Raw genomic sequence first — 24,493 nt, 5'->3', positions numbered from 1 at the left:
GGATATTACACTTTTCGGAAAAACAGTGAAAAACCTTGAACAACCTTTAGATCACGAAACACGATTTTTTTTTCAATAGAAATCCTAATTAAACAAATCAGTCAATATTGACTGATCGTTGAAAATCACCTATACATGAATCTTGATTTCTTCTAAATGACACCAAGCCAGACGAAAAAAAAATACACGGGGTGTTTAGTGCCAGTACAATCTTGAATCTATTAGTAAGCTAATAATTCGGTTGGTCACCTTTGGGATGAATAAATTTGATCCTTTGTTCTTTAATGTGTAACTGTATTTAGGGGCTCCATAATGTTGACGACCAAATCACACTTAAAAAAAGTAGCTTTTTCAAATGACCTTTATTCTTTTACTCACGACTGCAAAGTTTCAAAATTGCCTTGGAAATTATTTCAGGTTACCAACTAAGACAATTACAGCAAACAAAGGACTATGCACCAACAATGGAAGCAGCTTAATAAAGTATGGAAGATCTAACAGAAAACATATGTATTGTAGTGAGAGATCTACAGGGTTTTATTGCGAGTTAAAAATGGTTAAAAAGTTTGTATCTGGCTACATCGCAATTTTCTTTGAGCAAAATGAGCATGAGTGTGCAAGTATTAAGCAAAGTGTGTGCAGACTGACCGAGGAGATTATTTTCAAAGTTTGATATTACGCTTGGTTTCTGATGTTAAACTGTACACAAAAATGTATGCAGCTTGAAATGTTTGCAATTTTTAAGGTGTTTTTAAATACAATTTTTTTTTCGTGAGGCTCTACATTGTGCGATTTTCAAGGTTTCTTTTAATGGATTTGTGTGTGTATTGTAAATATTTGGTATGGAACGTTTATTGCAATAAATTAATATTTGATTGGCATTTCAAATCCTGATAGGCCTACAGATGTTATATTTTCATGTGTCCATAGTTGCATTGATACTCTATTGTGCAATAACCTTTAAACCAGTGTTTTTATTGCTTGAAATATTTCTTCCCAAAGCATTTTTATTGGATCTAAAAGTTGTTGCTCATAAAAAGAAGAAATTTTAGTTTTAAAATACAATTCAACTTTCCCCCTCTATTCAACTAATTCTATACAATTCAACTATTTCTACCCCTCTGAACAGAAGTTCTAAACAGAATTTTACCCACAAAAGTGAGTTAATAACAGCACATGCACCAGGCAGTGTTTAACTTATCACAGGAGATGGAAACAAAAACAGATTACTTGTCCACATTTGGAAATACTTGCGGGGTGGGTGTGGGGGGGGGGGGGGGCTGAAGGAGTTGAAGCCCCACTCCTCGTTTTAGCCGACCAACCCCCCCTTCTACCCTTCCCTGACCTCGCAACCTGGCTGACAGACAGCCTCAGACGGTGTTAAGTAGTCATCCCTATTATATTAGGCCATCAGTCTAGGGGTTTGGTCAGTATCAAATCGGGGCATAAATGATTATAGTGCGCATGTGCAAGGTATACTGCCCCTAGAGTGGTAACAAGCATTTTGATGGCCATTTTGAAGAAAAATAGGGTGATAACACCCAAAAAGCTGCCACCGTTGCAATGCTATCACATATTTTCCAACTCTGGAGGTGTATACCTTGCCAAAACTAGCTACATTGTATAGCAATTATTCCCCTCATTTGATACCGGTGGCCAACATTTTGGACCGAGGCTGATGGCCTATATAGCACCCTATACCCCCCCCCCCCCCCCATCAGAAGAAAAGAAATCTTGCCCTGGCACCATGGTATTGTAAATTGGTGCTGTATGCTTAATGGGGAAAACAATCCGACATCACACACATACACACACTAGCATACACTACTTTAACTGTTCATCATCATAATTAGAGGGTATTCGATCAAACGCAGCCTGGCCTTTTCAGACTTCCTGTTTCTCTTGCCATCTTGGACAAACTATGTATGTCTTAAGCAGTGTAAGCACTGACAGAGTTCAGGGGCTGATCCAGGTTTGAATCAAGGGGGGGGGGGCGGAGTGTTTCAGCTGCCACGAGGGGGGTTTAACTTTAACTAGAGTTCACACTGTCTGCACATCTGCAACCCTCCCAGACCATTTACAGCTCATGGGGAGGATCCACCCGAATGCATCGGCGAGATGTCCTCGACCACTCCCGTCTGGTTTAGACTGTCTCTCTCCAACAGACACTGCAGCTCCTCAGAGGTCAAAGGCTGCTCAGGGAACATCCTCCTCTTCAGTTCACTGCTAGTCCTCACCTCTGACCCCTCAGTCTCCTCCATGGAGACCATAGTGGAGGAATCCTGGGACACGAAGCGGTTCAAGGCATCCTCCTTGGATCTACCCAGAGACAGGAGCATGTCCTTGGCGTTGATTTTCCTGCCAGTTTTTCCTTTTAGACGGTTGAGCTTTGCCTCTGCACGATGCACAAACAAAAAGAATGAGCATATCAATAACAATCAACCTAAAATATATCTTCTACCTAAAAGGATATCACCAGTCATGATTGGTTTGCTTATTGTTTGTCATTTATAATAGAGCATGCAAGTTGACCTAAAAAAAATCAGTGATTTTTACAAGAATACAGCACACCCGGGAACCGTGTATAGGATCTACAACGTGTCTAACATCCTTTTTTTTGGCATATATTTTGCGTACTGAATGGGCCCATCCGATCAAAGGCAATAAATGTGTATTTCGAAAGAAAAGAAAGCATTACAATTCACAACATACTGAAAATATTGCGAATTGAAGACTATTACAAATTGTTGACCTCAACTTCTATTCAAGGGCAATAAATGGGTACTTCAAAAGAAATGAAAGCATTTCAATACAATTTAAAACAAATTGAAAATATTGTGATTTGATGACTATTTAAAAAAAAATTAATTGTCGAGTTCAGTCGATCAGGCAGAGAACAACTGGGTAAATTTAAAAATAATGTCAATGACTAGAGTCAGTGTTTGGTACCAAGATGTTCACATAAAAAGTGAACATGGACTGGCGAGACTTACACGTTCTATGTAAGTGTTGTTCGAAGCTTCGCATGGGAATGCATGGTGAAATGGTTAGTAGGGAAGCAGGGTTGCAGGTAAACCATGGACAAATCTCTTTTGAGTGTTGGCTCTCAAGAGAGCCGGTGGTGAGAGTAAACTCTCAATGTTTCGGACAGTATACTCTGTTTGTCTTCAGGAGACTGTCCTGTCTTCGGGAGGCTGTCCTTTCTCCTGACGACGTCAAGACCTTACTCTCACCACAAACTCTCTTCAGAGCCAACACTCCCTCACAAAAGAGATTTTTCCACGGTGTACCCGCAAACCTACTTTCCTACGCTCTATTTAATTCTATCACTCTACATTGTTGCTTGGAACCTTCCTGAATCCTCCAAATTCTAACACTGTGCAGAAATCCAACAACTCATTAGTCTTAAACTTTCAAGGGGCAACAAGCTCCATGTATTAAAAGCATAAGTGACTGGGCTAAAGACCATTATCATGTTGCAGCCATTTGACTTTTTCCCATTCAAATCAATGTAACCAAAGTGAGGCTGGAAGGACAAATAGTCTGGTTCCTTTTTGCACAAAAAAATATCATTCAGTACTGTATACAGGGAACATGACTGAAATGGTGGCAGCATGATGAAGGTCTATACCTTCTTAAATCCTGCAAAATATTAACTCTCTTGTAGATTTTTAAAGATATGGGAGATTTATGGAAAAACGAATCTTAAGCCCTTGATACAAACATCCTGTTGATATCAACAATGAGAATATACAATTGCGAAGAGTGAAACATATACTTTTTTAAAGACATGTTCAACATTAAACATACCATCTACTTTTTGATGCCAGTGATTTGTTTTTCTAGACTGCTGACAGACCATCCCTAAATTATCCCATCACTTGATCCCTTGGTACTCTGGATGTCAGTTGAGAACTCTGACGAGGGTCTTATGTCGTAGTTCTCGTCAAGGTAATCTAGGACGGAAGCGGTGCTGGTTAGAACGTTGAAGACTCGCTTGTCTGCTCTCATGACCACCTTGTCCATCATGTATATGAGGTGATGGTGGAAACACTGAAACGGGGTACCGAGCGCCAGGGAGATATCCAACCACTGCTGGACGCAGTGGGCTGGCGTCGTGCTGTACCCGGCAAACATGGCTGGGTTCTCTAGCATCCCCCTTGCCGCCATAACACCATCCGCGTTGGTCTGGTCACAGACTCGCTGCACGTCCTCCAGACTCCTGATGTCTCCATTGGCAATCACGGGAACGCCCACACTCTCCTTGATCAGTTTGATTGCATCCTGATTGGCAGGCTCAGCTCGCTCACGAGAGGTCCGTCCGTGCACCGCTATCCAGGAAACTCCCACGCTTTCTGCCTTTTGGCAAAGATCAACGGTATCTCTCAGATTGGGGTGGATCCTGATTTTGATGGAAGTGGTGAAGTCCGACCTCCCCACCCTGGCCTTTGTCTGTCTCACCATGTCTCTGATCAGCTCGGGTTTCTTTATCAGATGAGCACCGTAGCCATCACACATCGCCCATTTCTGCGGACAACCACAGTTAAGGTCGACCCCATCCGCATGAGGAGCTATCAATTCAGCTGCATCGGCAAGATCCTTACCATTATTAGCTGCAAACTGTACAATGAGAGGTCTATCTCCTTTGTTCGTCGTAAATTCATTGTCCCTGGCTTTCACTGATCTAACAAAACTATTGGACATAATCATCGGTGTGAATGCAAGGTCGCAACCGTACCTCCGAACCAATGTTCGGAAAGCCAGTTTGGAGTATCTCACCATTGGTGCACAGATTTTCAAAGGTTTCTTCTGCTCAAACAGTTCTTGAACTGACTGATATTGGTGAGGCATATTGCTGTTCTGTCCCTTATCTGCCATCTTGTACAAGATTTCAGGACTGTCAGTTAGAGTATCAAATCAGCCATCATCTATGAAAATCCACTGCAGTCGGCACCAGAATATATAAAAAATAATAAATAAATAAATAATAAATAATAAATAAAACAAAATTTGCAGAAATGAAGGCACTAACAGAACTGTAAACTTGCATAAGCCACATGATGAAAAGCTGATGCTTATCCTAGTGACTTGATACCCTTCGAGTTGGTTTCATCATAGAGCAAGGGCAACATTTTGACCAAAAAAAATTAATGAATAATGGCGAAGGCTGATGGAGACTGAGTGAATTTACTGAATCAATTATAATATTCAGCAAATGATTGTTCATTCTGAAGTTACAGTTTATCAGGTCAAACAATAACAAAGCAAACATGACTGGAACTTTTAAAAAAATACTACATGTCTGTCATGTCTGTGAGTTAAATTAAAAGTAGGCCCTATAAAATTAACTAAATTCATACATTCTTTTGGGGAGTCATCCAAATTGACAACCTCAGTCTTGTCCGTCAAATTCATTTTTTCCCAACATAATATATCTGCAAATACTGAAATAGTGACAAATATTGAATTTTTTATTACTGAAAAATGGCAGCATTTTCCCCCCTTTCATCCAAAGCAATGGTAAAACGATTTTCATTTGCTTCCGCCGCGCTTGACCACGTGTGTAAAATTTGTTTCGAACTCTACTACTACACACGCTCACACGTGTACGGCGTCGTACGTAGGCCTATATACGTATACGGCATGTACGGCGACCGTCACTGACTTACAAGCTTATGGACTTAAAAGCATTAACTTCACCCACCCAAAGAGGCCAGATAAGTGTCTGGTTGTTCAGTTGCATTGTCTTTCAACGTCGCTTGCATTACACGTGGAGGGTTTCCATTCTGTGCAAGTGAAAATGGATTAAAGTCATCGTGAAATCGACACTCCGGCCGGATTTCTCACTTCGCTCGTGTCGTCCGCCATCTTTAAATCCACGATTATCCACTAGTCTTGAATCAAGCCACCATTGTATGCATGTAATAAATTTCAACGTATACGAACGCATTTTGAAAGCCGGCGAAGTCTCGATGCGTTTTGTACAGAGACTAGTGATCGATACATCGACACGAGATGTCGGTATTTCATTTCTATGGCGCGCCAGCGCGGCAAAACAATATTGTGCATGGCATGCCTGTATAAATGTACCTCTTCGCGGATGTTGAAATTAAATGTGCTGCCGAAGCAAAATTGTATTCGATGGTATTAACAAGTTTTTGCGATGCGCGGAAGTTGAAATAGTTCTTGATTATCTGAAAGGTTCATGTTTGGAAATGTCTGAATAGTCCTGAGACCTAATGACGTCACACTTTGTTTACATGTGCACTTTCATATGGGAGCCAGGTGTGGACGAAAGCCAATCGTCCCCACCTGGCTCTCATACTGAAAGCGCACATGTAAACAAAGTGTGACGTCATAAGGTGTAAGGCCTATATTGTCAGAGAACTTTTGGAAGGTTGGGACGTTTGGTAACGAATTTATAATTTTTGCATTTTCAAGACTTGTGACAAGCGGCGTATATACTTCTGGGGGGCACCTGGGGTGCACCGGTTTTTCAAGGGCACGGAAGGCAACTGACTTTTTTTTGTGCAATTCAAGACTTTAAATGGGGGAGGGGAGGGGGCACAGAACTGCACTGCCCCCCCCCCCCCCCCCCCCCCCCCCCGTACTCGCAAGGCGCCACTACTTGTGTGAATGTGAAAGTTAGAAAATTCTTACAGAATTTATGGTGCCTTAACTATTAAGGAGAGTTTATCAAAGAAACATGATACCTGTTTCACCCTGGTTACATAATTGCAATATAGTATTGCATGAAGGGATTTAGCAAGAAAAAGTTTGAAAAATGTCTAGAAATTTGGTACGTGCATTTTTTAAAATTAATATCCTAATAAAACAGTCACAATTACATGACAAAAGTGCACAGTGTGAATAAAATAAAAAGCAAAAAAGAAAATGCAAGATACTTACTGTTTGTTTTGAAACAGACATGCAATGTAAATCAAGACCATTTGAATAAAGCAATACTTATACGAAAAAGGACGGATTTATTAGAAACACATTTTTGATGAAATACATTTGTACAAATAAATTTGCTTCAACTGTCTTCAACCAATAATTATAAAATCATGGTATAATTGGAAAAAATAAAAAAAAAATTTTGTGGATTTACAAACAAATCAATGACTTAGCTGTTAACAACCATAGATAGTCTATACAAACCCAGCTAGTTATGATAATTTACACAAGTGTACAAGCAAATTACACATAAAATGTATTCAATTTTCCAAGTGCTACAGAACACTTTGCTTTGTGGTCCACCATTGTGTGTGAAGAAACAGAAAGACACAAAATATATAGAATGACTTTTATCATGTCTAAGCTAGACATGTCAACAGAGCTGTAACAGCATGATAATTTCTCAAGAAATCTCCCCCCCCCCAGCACAATAGACTGATCCATTAAGCTGAGCCCACTAGGCACACAGGGAAACATCTCTTCAATGCCACACTGCATGTTCCAGACTTTTGTGCACTCCTGTCGGACATTAAACACGGCTGTGATTGGTCAGAACACAATGGGGCGGGGCTTAATGGATTGGTCCATTCTTCACAGCAGGGGTATGGGGGGGGAATCTGGCACAAAAATGTAACACACCACCCATTGGATGCACCCACTGCCCCACCATCTCAATACAAAAATGTTATTGTTTCCCCACATTTTTTTTTTACAACCAGTTTAAACCACAACAAAAGTGTCTAGCCTTTTGAAGGAGCACACTTGACATGAGTTTATTAAACTCCTAAAAAAATATTCGGGCTCTTTTTTCTTGGTATTTTTTTTTGCAGTTTTTTCCCTTCTATAAATTTGAAATGCCAAAGAATTTCAAAATTCCATTTGAAATTTTAGACAGATTGACTTAAACTTTGATTGAGCCCATACAGTATGTGTTACTCCTTATCAAAACTTGGGATCTTTTTCTCACTAATTCAGCAATTTGTTTTCCTTGCATCAAATTGGAGTGAGTTCGGGTGCTTAACTATATTGTTAACCATACTTTGAAAAAATTGGCTTGAATGAAAGATGGTTGGACTAGTTGACTTTTTTTGGAATCAGATCGTGGGGGGAGATCGACTTGCTCCCTAATTGCTACAGTACACCTCATCCAAAAGACTAGTTCTGCCAAAATATAACCCATACTGATCTGAAAGTAAGAGTTTAACTACATATCAATGTCATCGTCATCATCATCAGAGAAGACCTCTGTGGTTGCTTGAGACATGTCTGTATGCTGACGAGTCAAACCTCCTGTTAGGGGAAAAGACAAAAATTTAAAGAAATACTTTAGACTGAGAGGGAGTGAAGTGCACCATGTCTGAAATATAACCACGTTCAGTTTGAACAGGCTAAGTGATGGTCGAAAAAGATGCTTTGAATCGAGAACTGTGAATATATTTCAACCAAGGTCCCACAGTGCACACAATTTCTAATCCATTGATACAGAATTCCCATTCACTGGAATTCTTTTAATGTATTTGGTCTACATGATGGGCTAAATGTATCCCATTCATTGCTTCTATGGGGTTTTACTTAGTTTTTAGTTTTCCATTTTAGAGTTTTAAATAATCGCATTTTACATTTTAATTTAATTAATATTACTGTTTTATTTATATAAATTGTTTGATTTGGTCTAGCTAGCAGGGAGGGGGTTATTGTTTTCTGTTCTGTCCAGGGGTGTCTTTATATGGTTCAGGCTTTTTAATTACAATAGTGTTAAATTATCCATTTTTGAGTATATTCAATAATCACATTTTTAAAATGTAATTTATATTCTTTTATTTATATAAATTGTTCGATTGTAAAATGCCAGGGAGCATTTTTTAAATAGATTCGGCGCTATAGAAATTTCGATTATTATTATTATCATTAATATAGCCCGGCTCACAAGTGACAGTCAGGCGGGGAGTGGGGGAGTCGGGGAGTCAGTCGGGGAGCCGGGGAGTCAGTCAATCAGTACGTCAACGAGTTTGAAATGTACAAAGAGGACGCAAGGCTGGCTCTCTGGGACTAACAAAAAATATTTGTAACTTGCAACCTTTGTTAATTTTATATAAACCTCCGAAGGCCGACTTATGCGCAATAACAAATATGTCTGCCAGTTAGATGATTTGTCTTCAATAGTGAATTTGTTTTCTCAATAAAACTAACAGTGTTGTTTAAAATGGTTGTTTTAATCATACGACATGTCTTACCGTGATCAGGGCTTGGTGTTCCAAATTGTGAACTGTAAAAAGAAAATGGACATACAGTGAGAAAGAAACAACACCACAAATAATTGAGTAAAAAAAACAAAAAATTCAGGGATATTTCCCCTCTGAGAGGTGCTGAGAGAGTGACTTGGCCAATTTCACACAGGTGTTAAGCATACAAAACGGTTGTTTTGCAGATGACAAGTAACAAAGAACCAGTTCAAAGAAATACCGAAAAACCCAAATGCAATTTTATCAGTGACTCAATTATTGCCTGATAGATTTGTGTGCTTAGCAACTCAATGAAACATAACCCAGGACAATGTGTGTGATCATGACTGACTCTATGCAAGGTGATGAAAATGCAAACACGGCAAATCACACAAAAAAACAATCCATGAGATTGAAGTTGATGAATGAAACTGGGTGAATGTTCAACTTCCAAACAGCAAAGTGGAACCGCCTATTCTTGGATTCATTGTCGTTAATTTCAACTCATCATGACTACCTACACATGCTTGCACTTATGCTTGCAGTTCGTGACCAACTCTTTTGATAGGAAGACTTCTTCCAAGTTTCTTCCCAAGCTGAATCATGAACTCCGGGCATGAGCAGTAGACGGCACTTTAATTGCGACCACTTACAAGAGCCACAGTGGAAGGGACACACCACGAGGCTGTAGCTGGTTTGTATGCGTATGTGAGGTGTACGCATGGAGTTCACTCAATTGTCTTTAGATTTGAATAGAGGGCCGTTTTTTTATTGTCTTGAGCACAGCAAAAAGTAACTTACAGTAGATAAATTTGGACTTTTAGTTTAATTGTAAGAATTATAAAAATACCACCATCCCCGAAACCTTTCCTGAAACCACCAAATGGAACCAGTGCAGTGAATAAATATAAAACCTGAAAGTGTTTTCAATAACAAAACAATCACTTCAATGTGTCTGCTCTAAAGTATTCTTACTTGGTCCAAATTAAGGATTACTGGTTTCACTATTCATAAAAAAAATAAAAAGACATTGAATGTACAAAAAACAAATAACATCGCTGCTACACTAAAAGCGCAAAGTGTGCGTGTGTGTGTTAACCAGTTGCTCATGGTTGCTCATGCAAATTAGGCTGCTACAGTCGATCGGAAGCATGCGACAGGTGTCCCTCGCGTTGTGAGCAAGGCGAAGCCTCGTTTACAATAATGGGTGACATTTGTGATACCAACTGCTTATGTCACTAAAACACCAGTCACATTCAAATGCTTAGAAAATTGGATGCAACTTGTAAAAAGTGACAGAGTGTTGGAGGCTATCTTCATAGAGCCTTTCACACTATCCAATATGTCTGTGTTGGACCTGGGTTGAGCACAGAGATTTCATGAACCCCTTTCACACTAGCAAGAATCTGACACGGCTTACAGGTCCGGCACTTTACACGGGTAAAATCCAACTCTGGTTAGGACAAGGGTTGAGTGGCTCTACCCGGGTAGAAAATCCAAAATCTACATCGGACCAATGAACATCCAGGAGAATGTGTGAACATGCCTTGGCTATGGGGAGTCAGTTCGGCTGTACTTTCCTCGCCTTTCACAGCTGTGACCCAGGTTCGAATCCCACCTGGGCCAATATGTGGATTGGGTTTTCAGTCCCTACCCGATTCCTTGGGTTTTTCCCAGCATATCTTCTGGGCTTTTTCTCCCACCTCTAAAACTGTAATTTTTTCTCATTGTCTTCTCTAAGTTGGTGTAATGTTTCCCCTGGGATGCTTTGCCGACTATATGATACAGATACCCATGCTCAATGGGACCCGGTTTCACTCTTACTGGATCCGTGTAGATTGCAATACTGGTAGGTGAGACCATAGTGTACAAAGGCCTTATCTCTGCCCTAAGTTCTTCTAAAATTAGCTTGTCAAGGAAAAAGCTTGCAAGAAAAGCTGACACATGAGGTAAATGCGAATTTATTAGAAAGTTGTTGAGCTTTATGGAGCCAGAGGCCAGAGATGAACCCGTGTTTTTGACAAACTCCCTAAGGTATTGTATTTGGCTTTGTGTTCTTACTTGGTTTTTCCTTGGTCGTCATCGTTCTCTTCATCCTGCTCAGAGCCCAGAGGTGCCAGGGTCATCGGGTTGAATTGGTTGAGAGGCTCGCCGATGATTCCAACTCTAAAAACCAAGACAAAAGAAAAAAATACACATTTTTGGTACTGATACTATTTACAAATATAATGGAATGCCATTGTAAAAAAAATTACTACGTGATATGCAGAAAATACTTGACATAGACTAATTCAGACACAATTAGAAGCCATGCTCTTAAACGGAGCATGAAATTTTGCAAGTTGTTCAAACAAAATCAAACACATCCACATGAGCACTGCATGAATATGGTACCACATCCGGAATGGTTTTTAATTTTTGTCGCCAGATAAGTCTGTAAAAAGTTTTTTTTATGGGTTTATTAACCCCTTGTCGCCGGGTTTTCGAGCCTCACTGCACAAGCTTATAGGCATTACTGCACAGTAGCCTCTGCGTAGTAGCATCTGCCCACATACGGTATACAACGGCATACCCACGGGATACCGGAGCGCGGCTATAGCTGTCAGCCGGTGAGGAGGGGTTAAACAAATTGTTTACTGAATTGTTGGAGCTAAAAACAATTCTTGATAAAAAAAAGTCTATTGCCTAACTCACTTGTGGTTTAACTTGATCTTCGGGCCACCTTCATCTCCCTGTGAAGCGTTTGCGTTGCTCCTGAAAAAAAAAAAAATACACTTTGGAAATAACTTTAAATGAAAATTGTTGTTCTACAGGGTGGTGCAAAAAGAAGGAATCCCACTTTTGACGGGAATTTAACCTATTTACTTAACTTATTTGAACTGTTTCTTTATAATGTAGTGAAGTATAGCTCTTCAACTACCGTAATTTCCTGCGGATAAGGCGCGCGGCGGATAAGGCGCAGGTCCCTAAAATCACCCCAAAAAAATTCAAACGCCAACAGATAAGGCGCACCGCCGCATAAGACGCATGTTTGACCGCACACAGAAGAACACCAGGCGTCACCCGGTGTCGGTACATCGCCACAAAGGGGCCATTGTGTTGCCTAAGAACGATCACACTATTCGGAGGATGAATTAAACCGTAACCACATTGGCTGGTCACATGTAGAGCCATGAAGAAAAGACCAATGTAAATTGATACCGACCTTCATCCATTCAGCCAACGCGCGCTGTGCATGCTTGCTTGCGGTTTCCGATCCTGGCCTTCCTTGGCCTGAAATTTTACTTATTTTTCCATCCATAAATGACTCTGAGTCCGCACTCACCAAAAGACTTCACTTTGGCACAGAATCATGGAAAAGCTTACGAGTATGCGATTAGAATAGTGCCGATAACGCGGTACGTACGGAGGTGACAAATCTGAAGAATTGATTATAGAAAATTGGAAAATGATGTCGTAGTACATCATGTGACCGTTTCTAACCAATGAGAAGCTTCAGAACCAGGGAATCCCTTATCGATGCATTGGTTTCTGCCGTGATGTCACACAATGAGCGGCTCTGTTGGATTTCACCTGTTAATTTATGCACGCACGGATCCTCTACGGATCCGTGATTTATGTTGGTGAATTCGCGTAATTTTTGTCTGTAAATTCTGATAGTGCTGTTTGAAAACTGACCCATCCTGGCCTAGCATGCAACCATGCAACAATGGCACTCCCACAGAGCGCGCGTAATTCCGAACTCAGTGACCTTTCGGACCCAACATTTCCGTAAGGTGGATCAAGCATAAGTGGGAACGTGACTTGCGGTTTCGTTGCGGTAAGATAACGATCACACCAAAATGCCGGATCTTGATCCACCTTTTTCCAATTCAAGTGGGAACGCGGTGTATGTATATCCTGTACAATAAACTGTACAATAAACACCCTCAACGTTCACACAATAGAACTTGAGTGAATGCGATTTCCAAACGTTTAAGTAATTCTGATTGCAGCATTTTCGGAATGAAAAAACGGCCACAAAGAAAAACGTTTGTATGACGGCATTGTTGGAACGAAAGCACGATCACTAAGGGGGATCAACGCATTGCGGCATTGTTGGAATGAAAGCACGATCATGGGGGATCAACACATCGCGGCATTGTTGGAATGAAAATACGGTCACAATGTCTGGAGAGTTGAGCCTTGGTTGACCGCATTATTGATTGCGGCATTGAAAGAATTCTTCACACAAAGACCGTCACTTTGAACTCAAGCGACACCAGATAAGGCGCACCTGTAGATAAGGCGCAGCGATGTTTTTGTGGTCTAGAAAGTCAGATAAGACGCGTCTTATCCGCAGGAAATTACGGTATACGTGGTGAAAAACTCTTTTAATAAATCGCAAGAACAGTGTTATTACGCTAATTTGAATACAAGTCACCAAAATTGCTGTTGACCAAGTGTAAATCTAGTGAAATGTTTTTTTTCTTCAAATCAGCTCCAGAGCTCAGTCAAGCGGATGGAATAAAGCCATCCGTAGACAAACAGGTTTGGCGCATGAAATTTTTAAACTACCTATATCTCAGAGACAAAATATGCATTTGCAATCATTTTTTTCATCACTTATGTTAAAAGATCAATATTTTAATACCATTAAATTGAAGTTTTGAAATACCCTCAACAAGTAGGTGAAAATTGCTGTCAAAAGTGGGGTTTCCTTCTCTTTGCACCAGCCTGTACAACTGTTTCTGATGAGCCTTTTTTTTAAATTGTGTCAAATATTTAAACATGTCATGTTACTTTTCATTGGGTTTTACCTCAAAATTAATGTGAAAAAAGATCAAAGAAAAAAGTGCTTTCGGTGATAACTATACTTTCTGCAGTTTTCCATTCTTACCCTGTTGAATCCAGTGTCATCCGTTCAAACAAGTAGTCATGCTCCTCCTTCGGTGTGGGCAGTAACGAGACCAGGACTGGCGAACGCTGGCTGAAATAGACGAAAACAAGACTTGAATTGCAATCAGTTATGCCAGTTTTGAGTGAAGTTAATATTGTTGATTGTTGGTTGGACTATGACTGATATTTTTTCTTAATGTATAATTAATGATCCATCAACACTGTCTTTAGAGAACACAAAAAAGGTTTATGGTCAATTATAAAGCCGTTGTGAAACAAATGTTGCTTTTGAAAGTAATTTGAAATTTGCTTTTGAAAGTAATTCAAAGTTAACATTTTCTTCATACTAAACAATATCATTAATCTTTATAATTAATGAAAAAGCCTCAAGAAGAATTACTTTTCAATGCTAAAATACACTTACTTAATGATTTGTGTGATCGCTGGCCGTTTACTGAAACAAAACAAGAAAACAAAAAATATATAAGTTTGTTAAGTTGGAACCACGTACATGGCAAAGACGGTTATGGGACCACTTTTTACTAATACTGCAAAGGCAATTTTGAATGTAACAATATAGGGTTTTGCCCTTTACTGATGTTATTTCATAAGCATTGTATACTCAGTGCTGCCTGAAATTGTGCGAGAAATAATTCCTAGGTGGGACTCAATTTCATGACCTCCTGCTTACTACTCACACTGGAGCATTCTTTGGACCAAAGTTAGTCTGGTTCGAGTCCCACCCGAGTACGCTTGTTAGTTTTTCATGTAAGCTCTTGAACAACACTGAGTACACATTGCTTATAAAATTATGAAAGTGAAGGGAGGAACCAAATATGGAATATACATCTCCCTCATGCCAACAAACAATTCATGATACAAAAGAGCGATGAATAGAAATCATGATGAACCTACGGTTTCTTCCTTCTATATTCGGCCGGTGAGAGCAGCTTCTTGTTGAGATGGTCTGCGTCTATCGCCTCCTGACCCTTCACATCATCCTCCTCGTCCTCAGGGATGTTCTTAATCCGGAGGGCGGGGTTAAACACGTCAGACCGAAGCATCCTGCGAACAAGAGTGGAAGTGAAATTATGTCAGGTTTGGCTGGTAATTAAGAGACACATTTCTAATGTAAGATTTGCAGAATGCAACAATGCATGCAATCACATCAAGTGTTTAGTCTCTTTTCCAAAGAGGCCATATTTTCTAGCGAATGAGAGCGCTGTTATGATAGAGGGGCAGATAGGGGAAATAGGAGTATGTCTTAAGAAATATGTTTGGCTATGGGCTCCGTGCGCCAACAAAAGAGGGTGCGTTTTTACCACTTTGGAGAGTTCCGTGGACGGGACACACAGCGCGCGTGAGCGTACTGTACTGGTTCACATGTGAAGTACGCCACGACTTCCTGAATGTGTAAAAGCTATTAGCCACAGTGTCTTCGCGTGAGCGTCAGGCTTCATCGGTGCACGAATACGTTCAAATTTAACTTGCGATGGTCTCCCAGACTAATTACCCCCAATAAGTTTGGATCATTCGAAATACGCAGTGGATGAATCGGAAACCAGTGTAGGTCTCCCCCAACTCTCCTTCTCTGGCCGTTGAAGGGGTACTTGTGCACGGAGCCCATAGGGCCATCGCAGATTTGTCTAGGGTGATGTCATGGTTCTTATAAATATTTAAAAATCAAATCGTTTAAATTTTACAATAGCACCACTTAGCAAAGTCTGAGCTTCCCACCAGTCCCAAATGACTCAGTCAGTTTGAGGATGAGAGGTTGGGCCCTCGGGTCCAGCAAATATCGGATCATCACGATAGAAACGGGTACTTTCTCACCTTCCCATTTCCTTGTTGATGAGTTCATACTCCTTACGACGGAACACAATCCACACCAAATGCACACAGAATCTGTACAACGTCTATGGAGATATTATGAACATTGCTCAGTTTAGTCAAATGTAGGCTTAAAGTCAAGTAAACAATGATATGACTCTCTTGTAAAAATATTACAATGAAAAACTATGAAAACATTTTTTAAATTAGTGAACTTCCTCTTTCTCTCCTCCACTTTGATCCCTTAACTGAAATTAATCATATTAACTATCTAAGTAATTAGTGTTGCCATTTAACATAAACATATTTACCTCATATAGTTCTCTGTCTTTATATGTTGATGATACCCTGTCACTAGGAGAAATTTGTTTAAAAAAAAAGGTTTCATTGAACATAACAAAACGATAATTGTTACAAATAAAACATACCAAATGGAACTTCTTTTCAACTTAATAAAAGATTCTAAACTGTCTCAAATTCTAATAAGAAAAAAAGGACTTAACTGAACTAGGAAAGCATGTTTCTACTGAAAAGGGTCAGTCTTTGTCCACTGTGCTAATTAAGGGCGTCCCTTTTATTTTCTACGGTTTTCATATTTTTGTCCCTGAAGTGGGTCGGTCGGTCGGCAAAACATAATATTCTGAAGAGGACAAATATTGCATTTGCACCCATTTAGATGCAATGGCTAAATTAAATGATGCCAAGTGTGTATTGTCCTTAGTTTTGTTTATTGCAACGACTTTATCACTAATTGACATCACTGACAAAATAATAAGGCCATCTCTGGAAAGATGTAGGTGACTTACATTCATCTGTACCATGCAACTTTATGACGTTTTGGCTGTAGTGGCAACCAAGACATACCATCAGTAAAGGTTAACTATATATCCCAGATATGACGAGAGGCAGCACCCCCGCGTCGTCTTGGATTCAACTGGTTGCTATATACGCCATACTTTGAGTAAAAACTATCTGGTATTATTTTCCATTGCTTTTCGAATAGCACAAGGCCTGATTGCCTTAATTTGTTTTTAAAAATTGTTAGCGGGGTTCAAGACAGGGCCGGCGGTAATAAAATTTGGGTTTTTTTAAACTTCGGTTGGGATCCCAAAATAGGGTCGGTCGGAAACGAGAACCACAGAAATAGAAAAAGGATGCCCTAGTCTCTCTCAAAAAATCCTAAAGGAAATGCATTGGGTAGCAAGACTAGACGTATAAAAGGTCACCACTACAACGTCACCAATTCAAACAAAATCTACCATTTCACATCTCAAAGGAATCAAAGGATCATCAGTGGCCTTGGATAGGGCATTGAGTTCTCCTTCAACTAACCTGCCACATCCCATGTGATGATGTTCAGGCAGCCCCAGACCGAGGATCAACACACAGTAGCTCTTGGCCAGTTTGCGCTGCGCCGCCTCCATGTAAGCCTTGATCTCTGCCATGGCTTTCTTCTCAGCTTGACTGGGTTCGCTACAGCCAATCAGAGATTCAAAAGGGAAATAGAATAATAAATATGGGCTCATCAGTAGAACAAAACCAGAAACTATTTTGAAAGTTGAAGCATGCATGCATTTTGTGATTTATAGCAGTAGCAGTAGCGAGAATTGTACATTGTACCTCACTTTCATTCTAACTGATGTTATTAGATAACTTTATAAACTTACTGCAGGATATCCAAGGATATAACTAGCAAGGGAAATATTTTCCCTCACTTTTTACTAAAAAAGTTAAATTTCCCTCACCGCGCTGTAAAAAAACATTTCACTGCCCGTAGATCTACGGGTATATCTAAAGACACTGGATTTAACCTTTATTATTAGGACGATCAAATACTGAGTTTCATAGAAAAAAACTTCAATTGGTCACATTTCTGTACAGTTTTGTAACCACCTTTTGTGCATCTTTACATTTGATACATATTCACATTTTATATTTCATCAAATTCAACTATCTGGGAACATACTGCCCTTATTCATAAACACAAGGAAATGTCTTAAGTCTTTTTCTTGAATTAGCCACTACAACAGCAGTTGTCCGTAATGAGTGTGGTCGTAAGAAACAAGACAAAATGAAACAACATTCATAATCCTAAAGATAATCCATTGGAACTTACGTTGTCATTGTCTTTGGCTTACTTTCCAAGACGATTTGCTCAAAAAATGACGAGAAGTAGTTGAGCAGACCCAACAGGAATTCATCAAACTGGTTTAATCTACAAACAGGAAACACAAATTTAAACTTTTGTTTTTAAATATTTAATATTTTGAACTGTTAATTCGAATGGTAAATCTAACAGCACTGGATACTAAGTAACATATACAACAAAGTTTATTGGAATAGATACAGGTTCGTTGCCAAGAGGGGCCAAGGGTGACACCCCCCCCCCCCCCCGACAAGCAACTGGTCCCCCTATCGGCAAGAACCATAAGCATAAAATCTATGTATAAGTGTGTTTTTTCTTGTGGTGTGCTTCGCTAGTTTGCACTGTGCCGCCCCCCCCCCCCAACCCCAATGCCCAGAGCTGGCGACAGTGTTGAATAGCTAACAAGGACTCCTCAAAAACGTGAGCATCAGAAAATTGGAACCATAAATTATCACAAACAGATTAGTTCAGAAAATAATTTTGATTCTACCAGATGATCAAATTAGACATAACTTAAGAACCAACTTTGTTTCACACTGGCCATGAAGCAAGCGTTTATTTTTATCTTTCAGTCCCACAGGTATATTTCATTTCAAGATATTTTAACATTTCATTTAACTTACTCAAACAGGCACATCTCAAAGGAATGGGTCTGAATGTTGACTTCAATCAGTGAAGACAGGACAACAGCTGAAAGAACAATGGGATTTACAAAAATAAACAACTACTAAACTTCAATTGATGCAATGGTTTACAGATGGTTCACAATCTTGTTCTACTCCATTGATTAGAAATGAGCTGATCCTACATATTTGAGAATCCCAAAGCAAAATGTGGTTCATTACCACTTGGAATAGGCAGACAGGACTTGTGATGGAGTTGTGAGGACTTGTGAGGACTCTTATGAGGACTTGTGAGGACTCTTGTGAGGATTTTTGAGGACTTGTGATGACTCTTGTGAGGACTTATGAGGACTAGTTAGGACTTGAGAGGACTTGTGTGGACTCTTGTGAGGACTTATGAGGACTTGTGAGGACTTGTGAGGACTCTTGTGAGGATTCTTGTGAGGATTTGTGAGGACTTGTGAGGACTTATGAGGACTTGTGAGGACTCTTGTGAGGACTTATGAGGGCTTGAGAGGACTTGTGGGGACTTGTGAGGACTCTTGTGAAGACTTATGAGGACTTGTGAAGACTCTTGTGAGGACTTCATTAAAACTCCTCCAGTTAGCATTTGAACATTATGACAAGCATATTGAGAGTAACTAACATATAGAATACTGAACATCTAAATTACTTTGTTATAACAACAAATGAATTACATTTGACTCTTTGTAGAGTGACCGTCGTTTCCTTGGTGGCTTTTGACCTAGCAGACTTGGAGGTCAGCCCTTGCCTGGCTGGTCCCTTGCCTTGGCCCCTATCTACATCATAGCGTCCAGATGGTGCCCTGCAAGTGTCAACAACAGCATTGGTGTATAAGGGAGAGGGAAAGATCAAATTAAAAAACGTCAGGTAAAATAAGGAAACAAAACTGACAAGGAGATGTGGTTACATATTTGCTTTTTGTTTGGACTTTGGGACTTGGTTTTATTCTCTGTGCTTTTAATTACATTAAAAATTATGTACTTTTTGGATGTAGCACTCTGAAAAATAATATTCAAATGGAAAGGCTCATTTTGTAAGCATCAGATGTAATGATCTTTCAAATCTATCTGTTTGTCCATGTTTGGTAACTGATTAAACAAATTGACAAGTTTGAGTAAAAGGAGCATACTGTTTTGCTTATATATAGAGTATTAGTATAAAATTGAAAGCAATAATTTTGGAAGATCAACAGAGTTGTAAAATGGTGTCTTTGTTAGCGTTCGTGACTCATGATCAGAGGGTCATGGGTTCAAATCTAGTCACTGGTCATATGTTGTGTCCTTGGGCAAGCCACTTCACCCACACTTGCCCAAGTATAAATGGGTACTGACATTAGCTGGGGAGTAACCTGCCATGGACTGGCATCCCATCCAGGGGGGAATATATAGAAATATTCTATGTCGATTTGTACCAAGGAAACCAGAATAAATGCCGGCCTGATGGGCCATATTGGCTCATGATAGACTTTACTAAATAAGGTAATGAGTGTAATAAGTGCCTTTAAAATTGAAAAATAGTTTTTCCTGCATTATTCTTTCAGAACAGCATGGATGTATAAACTTCAAATAGTTTTTTTAACTTTATTTTCACCAGCTCAAATTAACTGATGTATTCAATATTTTCACAGCAGTGAAGAATTCTCAAGGAAGTAACACAAAATAAAACCAAAGATTTTGAAATGCAGCGTTTCTTTTCCCAAAAACAATATTTCATTCACATACCCTGAAAGTGGAAGTTTTTAAGATGGGTAACGACGTAAAATGGAATAGGACATTTTACCTGTCTTTTTTCCCAGGATGGTCATTGAAGGTGATGTTCTTCTTCCGATGACCTTTCTTATCTTTGGGATCGATTGCAAGGTTGGTGCTTTAAAGTATAAAAACATTCATAAATGTCAACAATACAACGAGATAAGTAAAAAAAAAAAAAAAAAATTGAACAATTGCGGTTAATAAAAAACAATGAAAGACTGTCCTGAAATAAAGTGTTCTAAATATTCATTGACAGGTTCTGAATGTTCGAAAGTGAGGATGTACACACATTTATGTTGTTCATTATGCACACTGTTGTATCACAGACAATTACAAAGTTTCGGTGAATGTACAGATCGATGAAGTTGGAGTGGTTGAATGAATTGTGTGGAATGTGAGGTGATGAACAGACAACAATGATGGGTTGAAAATTTTTAAAAAAATGATTTGGGAAAAAAGACTTGAAAGTAATATAAATAGCCCCATTTCAAAATGGCTTAACAAAATAACAACTGAAATGTCATTTTTTGGCAAGCTTTTACAGACTGAAAATGTTTGTCAATTTTTTCTTTGAAAAGACTTGTTGGTATTTTAGTACCGGTACTTGTATTAATTTCAAGCCTTTTTTTTATAAGATGATGCATATATACTGTATACGCTGCATATATGTGTTATTTATGAATGGAGGTGTAGACAATTTAACACTACTCAAACTTCATAACTAATTTATCAATCCAGCTTTTTTAGGTGAAAACCAACTTGAAATATATCATACTTTGTTATTCAACAGACCAATGGGTTTGAATCTAAGTAAAACAAAACAGGAGGACCAAAAAAGCAAGCAGACTAACATCCACAATCCACCCCAGCTAATACTTTCTAATTTGCGGATCAAAATTTTAGGAAACCCCTATACCCTCAATGACCCACTTCCAACCCACCCCCCCCCCCAAAAAAAACGGAGGGAAAAAGAAAGGCAAAATGAAAGTGAATACGGATTTCAGAAAAATAAAGGAGCATAAATCTTTTTGAGCAAATTCTTTATGCAATCATTATCATGCTACAAAGTTCCTAGCACCTGCTTAAATGAAAAAAAATATTCCCCGATATTTCCCTTTTTCCCTGAGAAATTTCCGAAATTCCCAGAGAAATACTTTCACTTTTGCAAATTGGCTGGGAAGTCAAGAGGTGGTTGTAGGAAAGAATATACATGTACATATATTCACACTGCATAAGGCGAAGTAAAAAAAACAACGTTTCTCGTCCCTGCCCACTTCCTTTTTGGAGGCCGCCTGGATTTTTTTATTATTTTTTATTTTTGAAAAATGCAGTAAAAAAAACACCGAAAAAGTCCACAAATTCATCAGAAAATAACATGTTGACCAATACAAGTCTAAATGACACTGTAAATATGTTCAGTTCTCTTGTCCAACTTATCTTTCATTTTAAAAGTGTCTTTGAACAGTGGAAACACCAACAATTGCAGGAAATCTTTAAATGGCGGCCATCTTGAAACAAATAAAAAATAAAAAATGAAAAGCCCCGCTTCCTTCTTTTTTTTTTTTAAAACCCGGACGAGAAACATGTTTGTTTATTTATTCGGCCTAAGCACTAAAAAGCCACGATAGCCAGTCAGTCAATGGATACCACTTGGACAAATGGCACAAGACGAAAACTGGCACAAATTGGCAAACCCTTTTTCTTCCGGGACCACTGTCAAATTCCCTGAGTTTCCCCTGATTTTTCAATTTTTCTATCCCCAAACTCCCCGAGTTTTCCCTGACTGGAAAAATGGAAACTCATTTTCAAGGTTTTCCCTGATTTCTTGGCCAGGCATATGAAAGGATGCTGTGCTCTTAGACATACAAGTGAATGTGAAAAATATTAATAACACTTGAAACAATGCGAAAAGAAATCTTAACACTCTTCACCTGTTCATAAACAGTGGCGTTCGACAACTACCAAGATGCATTCAAGAAGAAATCAACAACAAATGAATTATTTTACCATTGATGAATTGTGCATGTAAAACTTTTGTCTGTCAAGAAACCAACATATGTCCAAATCTTCAAATAATTTGTTTTTTTAGTCAAATGATTGGAGCTCAAATATTTTTGAGATAGCAGCAACTGTGAATGGGAACATTTTTGGAAAATGTGACACCCAATGCTTTGACGAGAATAATCTATGAAGAAAATGACATGGGGTTGAAATTTAAAAATATATTTAATTGAAAAAAAAGTATGCTGTAATTTGTTTGCTGTAATTGGTTTATACATTTTCTAAAAATTAATATGATTTAAATTAAAGAAACAAGTAAAGCCTTTGACTTTATCATGAAGTTGAAGAAAAAAGGACAAGAGCAAAACTAGGGCCTATATATATCCTGGGGAAAAAAAACCAACGGACCAACAAAAACCTAGGCTACCCCTAGCCTACCAGAAAAAACAATCCTGTTTGTTCAAAAACAGTTTACTGCATAATGTAGGTTGGTGAAAGATGAAGAAAAATATTTAACACTTTCTTTTTCACTGGATGTAATTAAAAGTGATCAAACTGACCCAAAATAAAGAAAATATAAAGTGATAAAACAATTGGCTTCGCCCGGGTTCGAACCGGGGACCTTCTGCGTGTAAAGCAGACGTGATAACCACTACACTACGAAACCCATTCGCTTTCCAAACAGATTCTTATCAATATAAATTGTGAGCACCAACCTTGCCTGAAATTCCAACGTATTAGTGTCTTCTTTCCAGTACCACTTCCCAGAACTTGGCATAATAACCTTCAAAATGAAACACAATTTTATTTTTAGAAATTTGAAACGGTGCAAAAGCTTTTAAGTTTTATTTGAAGTTCAGAAATGAGTATCGAAATAATCTCGCAGCCGCTGGCATAACCGGCGCGGCAGGAAAGCTCAACGACAAGGGCTATTATCTTTGTCAATTATTCAATATTATAATGCAAAATTAAAGAGCAACACACCTCCTCTGGTAGAGTCACCGTTTTGGCCATTTTTTAATCTCTTAGCATCCTGCAAAATGACAAAAATCAACTTAAGAAAATCGAAGTTTTCGTTTCTCCGTATTTTCGTTCCGCGATAGCTTTTTTAACACTGGTAGACGTCACCGCATCAATTCGTTTTACACGCAATGTGGAAGTACCAGTGAAATCACTTGGAAACGTATGTCTTTCAAGTTCAACAGAGGGCGGCAAACCACATTTACGGTATGTCTGTGGCGTGTGTCTAAGGTCTGTGGGTGCATGGACTTTTTTGGTGAGGTGCATGATATTTAATGAAGGAGATCGTAATTTGCTGAAAGTGATAACAAAAACACAGAAGTGCGCTGATAATAAAACGAGTTGAAATTTTGCTTGTTCCTTGTTTGTTTTAATCGTAAAATTAAATAAATTATTTATTTGTTTTAGGACAGACTTGACACGATAACTGGCGAATTATGTGAAGACGATCGTTTATTTTTATCATGGGTGAATGATGTTTATGGTGATGTTTGGCACCAAAGTTTCAAAGCCGTCTTCCCGTGCTATTTTCGACTTTCATCACGAAAATAGATGCCTTTTCGAAATCCGTATTTTTTTTTCTAGCAATACAAAATTTGTTCACTTTTGAATGAGACATCGACCGAAAAAAAAAATCGGCCCATGTTTAGTTACTGAATTGTTGCGATTTCAAATTGTTTGCTGCCAGACAATAATGCCGTTCTCGCGGGGTAGGCCGGCTTTCGCCTCATAATGGTTCCAGTCGATAATGTACGGACCGGGAGCCAGCGGCAGCGCTCGCAAATTTGATCTGTTGTGCCCACAAACTTTTTTCAGAGGGTTGCAGACGTCCAAAAGAAAGAGGAAAAGAGCGGGTTTCCGTTGGTGTTGTTGTCGTTGTATGTTTTGTTTTGTTTAAAGGGTTCATGCGATTAGTTTTTCTCAGGAAAACATTTTATGCAACATTTTACTTCTTTAAATGTATGGAACCTACAGGGTGAGTCCCAAAAAGCGGAACCCAAACCCTCCAAAATTATATTTCATATTTAAAAAAAATATGTA

At 39.0% G+C, this 24,493-nt stretch overlaps 2 protein-coding genes and 1 non-coding gene across 6 annotated transcripts; all 3 read right to left on the bottom strand.

Annotated features, from left to right (window-relative positions):
• Positions 1 to 345: 345 nt before the first annotated feature.
• Positions 346 to 6,039, bottom strand: LOC119742609 (tRNA-dihydrouridine(20a/20b) synthase [NAD(P)+]-like). Of its 2 annotated transcripts, none has more exons than XM_038218727.1 (3): positions 5,705 to 6,039; positions 3,811 to 4,941; positions 346 to 2,395 (listed from the first exon to the last, which is right to left on the bottom strand). In XM_038218727.1, exon 2 carries the CDS (start codon positions 4,876 to 4,878, stop codon positions 3,865 to 3,867), a length of 1,014 nt encoding a protein of 337 aa, XP_038074655.1. In that variant the 5' UTR covers positions 4,879 to 4,941; positions 5,705 to 6,039; the 3' UTR covers positions 346 to 2,395; positions 3,811 to 3,864. The 2 variants fall into 2 exon arrangements, with proteins under 2 accessions (XP_038074655.1, XP_038074656.1); XM_038218728.1 differs by lacking the exon at positions 5,705 to 6,039 and adding an exon at positions 5,479 to 5,590.
• A 927-nt stretch (positions 6,040 to 6,966) lies between these two features.
• Positions 6,967 to 23,586, bottom strand: LOC119743143 (protein phosphatase 1 regulatory subunit 36-like). Of its 3 annotated transcripts, XM_038219507.1 has the most exons (18): positions 23,417 to 23,586; positions 23,149 to 23,216; positions 22,363 to 22,389; positions 20,460 to 20,546; positions 19,355 to 19,482; positions 18,657 to 18,723; positions 18,004 to 18,102; positions 17,220 to 17,360; positions 16,199 to 16,241; positions 15,891 to 15,973; positions 14,973 to 15,122; positions 14,482 to 14,511; positions 14,059 to 14,148; positions 11,874 to 11,933; positions 11,241 to 11,345; positions 10,155 to 10,183; positions 9,192 to 9,223; positions 8,188 to 8,247 (listed from the first exon to the last, which is right to left on the bottom strand). In XM_038219507.1, exons 1-16 carry the CDS (start codon positions 23,444 to 23,446, stop codon positions 10,165 to 10,167), a joined length of 1,227 nt encoding a protein of 408 aa, XP_038075435.1. In that variant the 5' UTR covers positions 23,447 to 23,586; the 3' UTR covers positions 8,188 to 8,247; positions 9,192 to 9,223; positions 10,155 to 10,164. The 3 variants fall into 3 exon arrangements, with proteins under 3 accessions (XP_038075433.1, XP_038075434.1, XP_038075435.1); XM_038219505.1 differs by lacking the exon at positions 10,155 to 10,183 and having other exon boundaries at positions 6,967 to 8,247; XM_038219506.1 differs by lacking the exons at positions 10,155 to 10,183; positions 22,363 to 22,389 and having other exon boundaries at positions 6,967 to 8,247; positions 23,417 to 23,585.
• On the bottom strand, positions 23,027 to 23,099 carry Trnav-uac. Its single transcript has one exon. It is a non-coding gene; the product is annotated as a tRNA-Val (tRNA).
• Positions 23,587 to 24,493: the final 907 nt, after the last annotated feature.

This window comes from Patiria miniata, unplaced genomic scaffold, assembly GCF_015706575.1.
Source record: "Patiria miniata isolate m_02_andy unplaced genomic scaffold, ASM1570657v1 HiC_scaffold_6, whole genome shotgun sequence".
Taxonomy (NCBI): domain Eukaryota; kingdom Metazoa; phylum Echinodermata; class Asteroidea; order Valvatida; family Asterinidae; genus Patiria; species Patiria miniata.
This window is presented reverse-complemented; position numbering and strand designations above follow the sequence as displayed.

Bases quoted from the DNA above. Each gene is read 5' to 3' on its own strand.
- LOC119742609 (XM_038218727.1), bottom strand. From the start codon at position 4,878: ATGGCAGATAAGGGACAGAACAGCAATATGCCTCACCAATATCAGTCA.
- LOC119743143 (XM_038219505.1), bottom strand. From the start codon at position 23,446: ATGGCCAAAACGGTGACTCTACCAGAGGAG. The intron at 17,361-18,003 runs GTAAGTTCCAAT...GATTGGCTGTAG, and splicing joins AAGCCAAAGACAATGACAAC to CGAACCCAGTCAAGCTGAGA. The intron at 11,346-11,873 runs GTGAGTTAGGCA...CTTGGTTTTTAG, and splicing joins AAGATCAAGTTAAACCACAA to AGTTGGAATCATCGGCGAGC.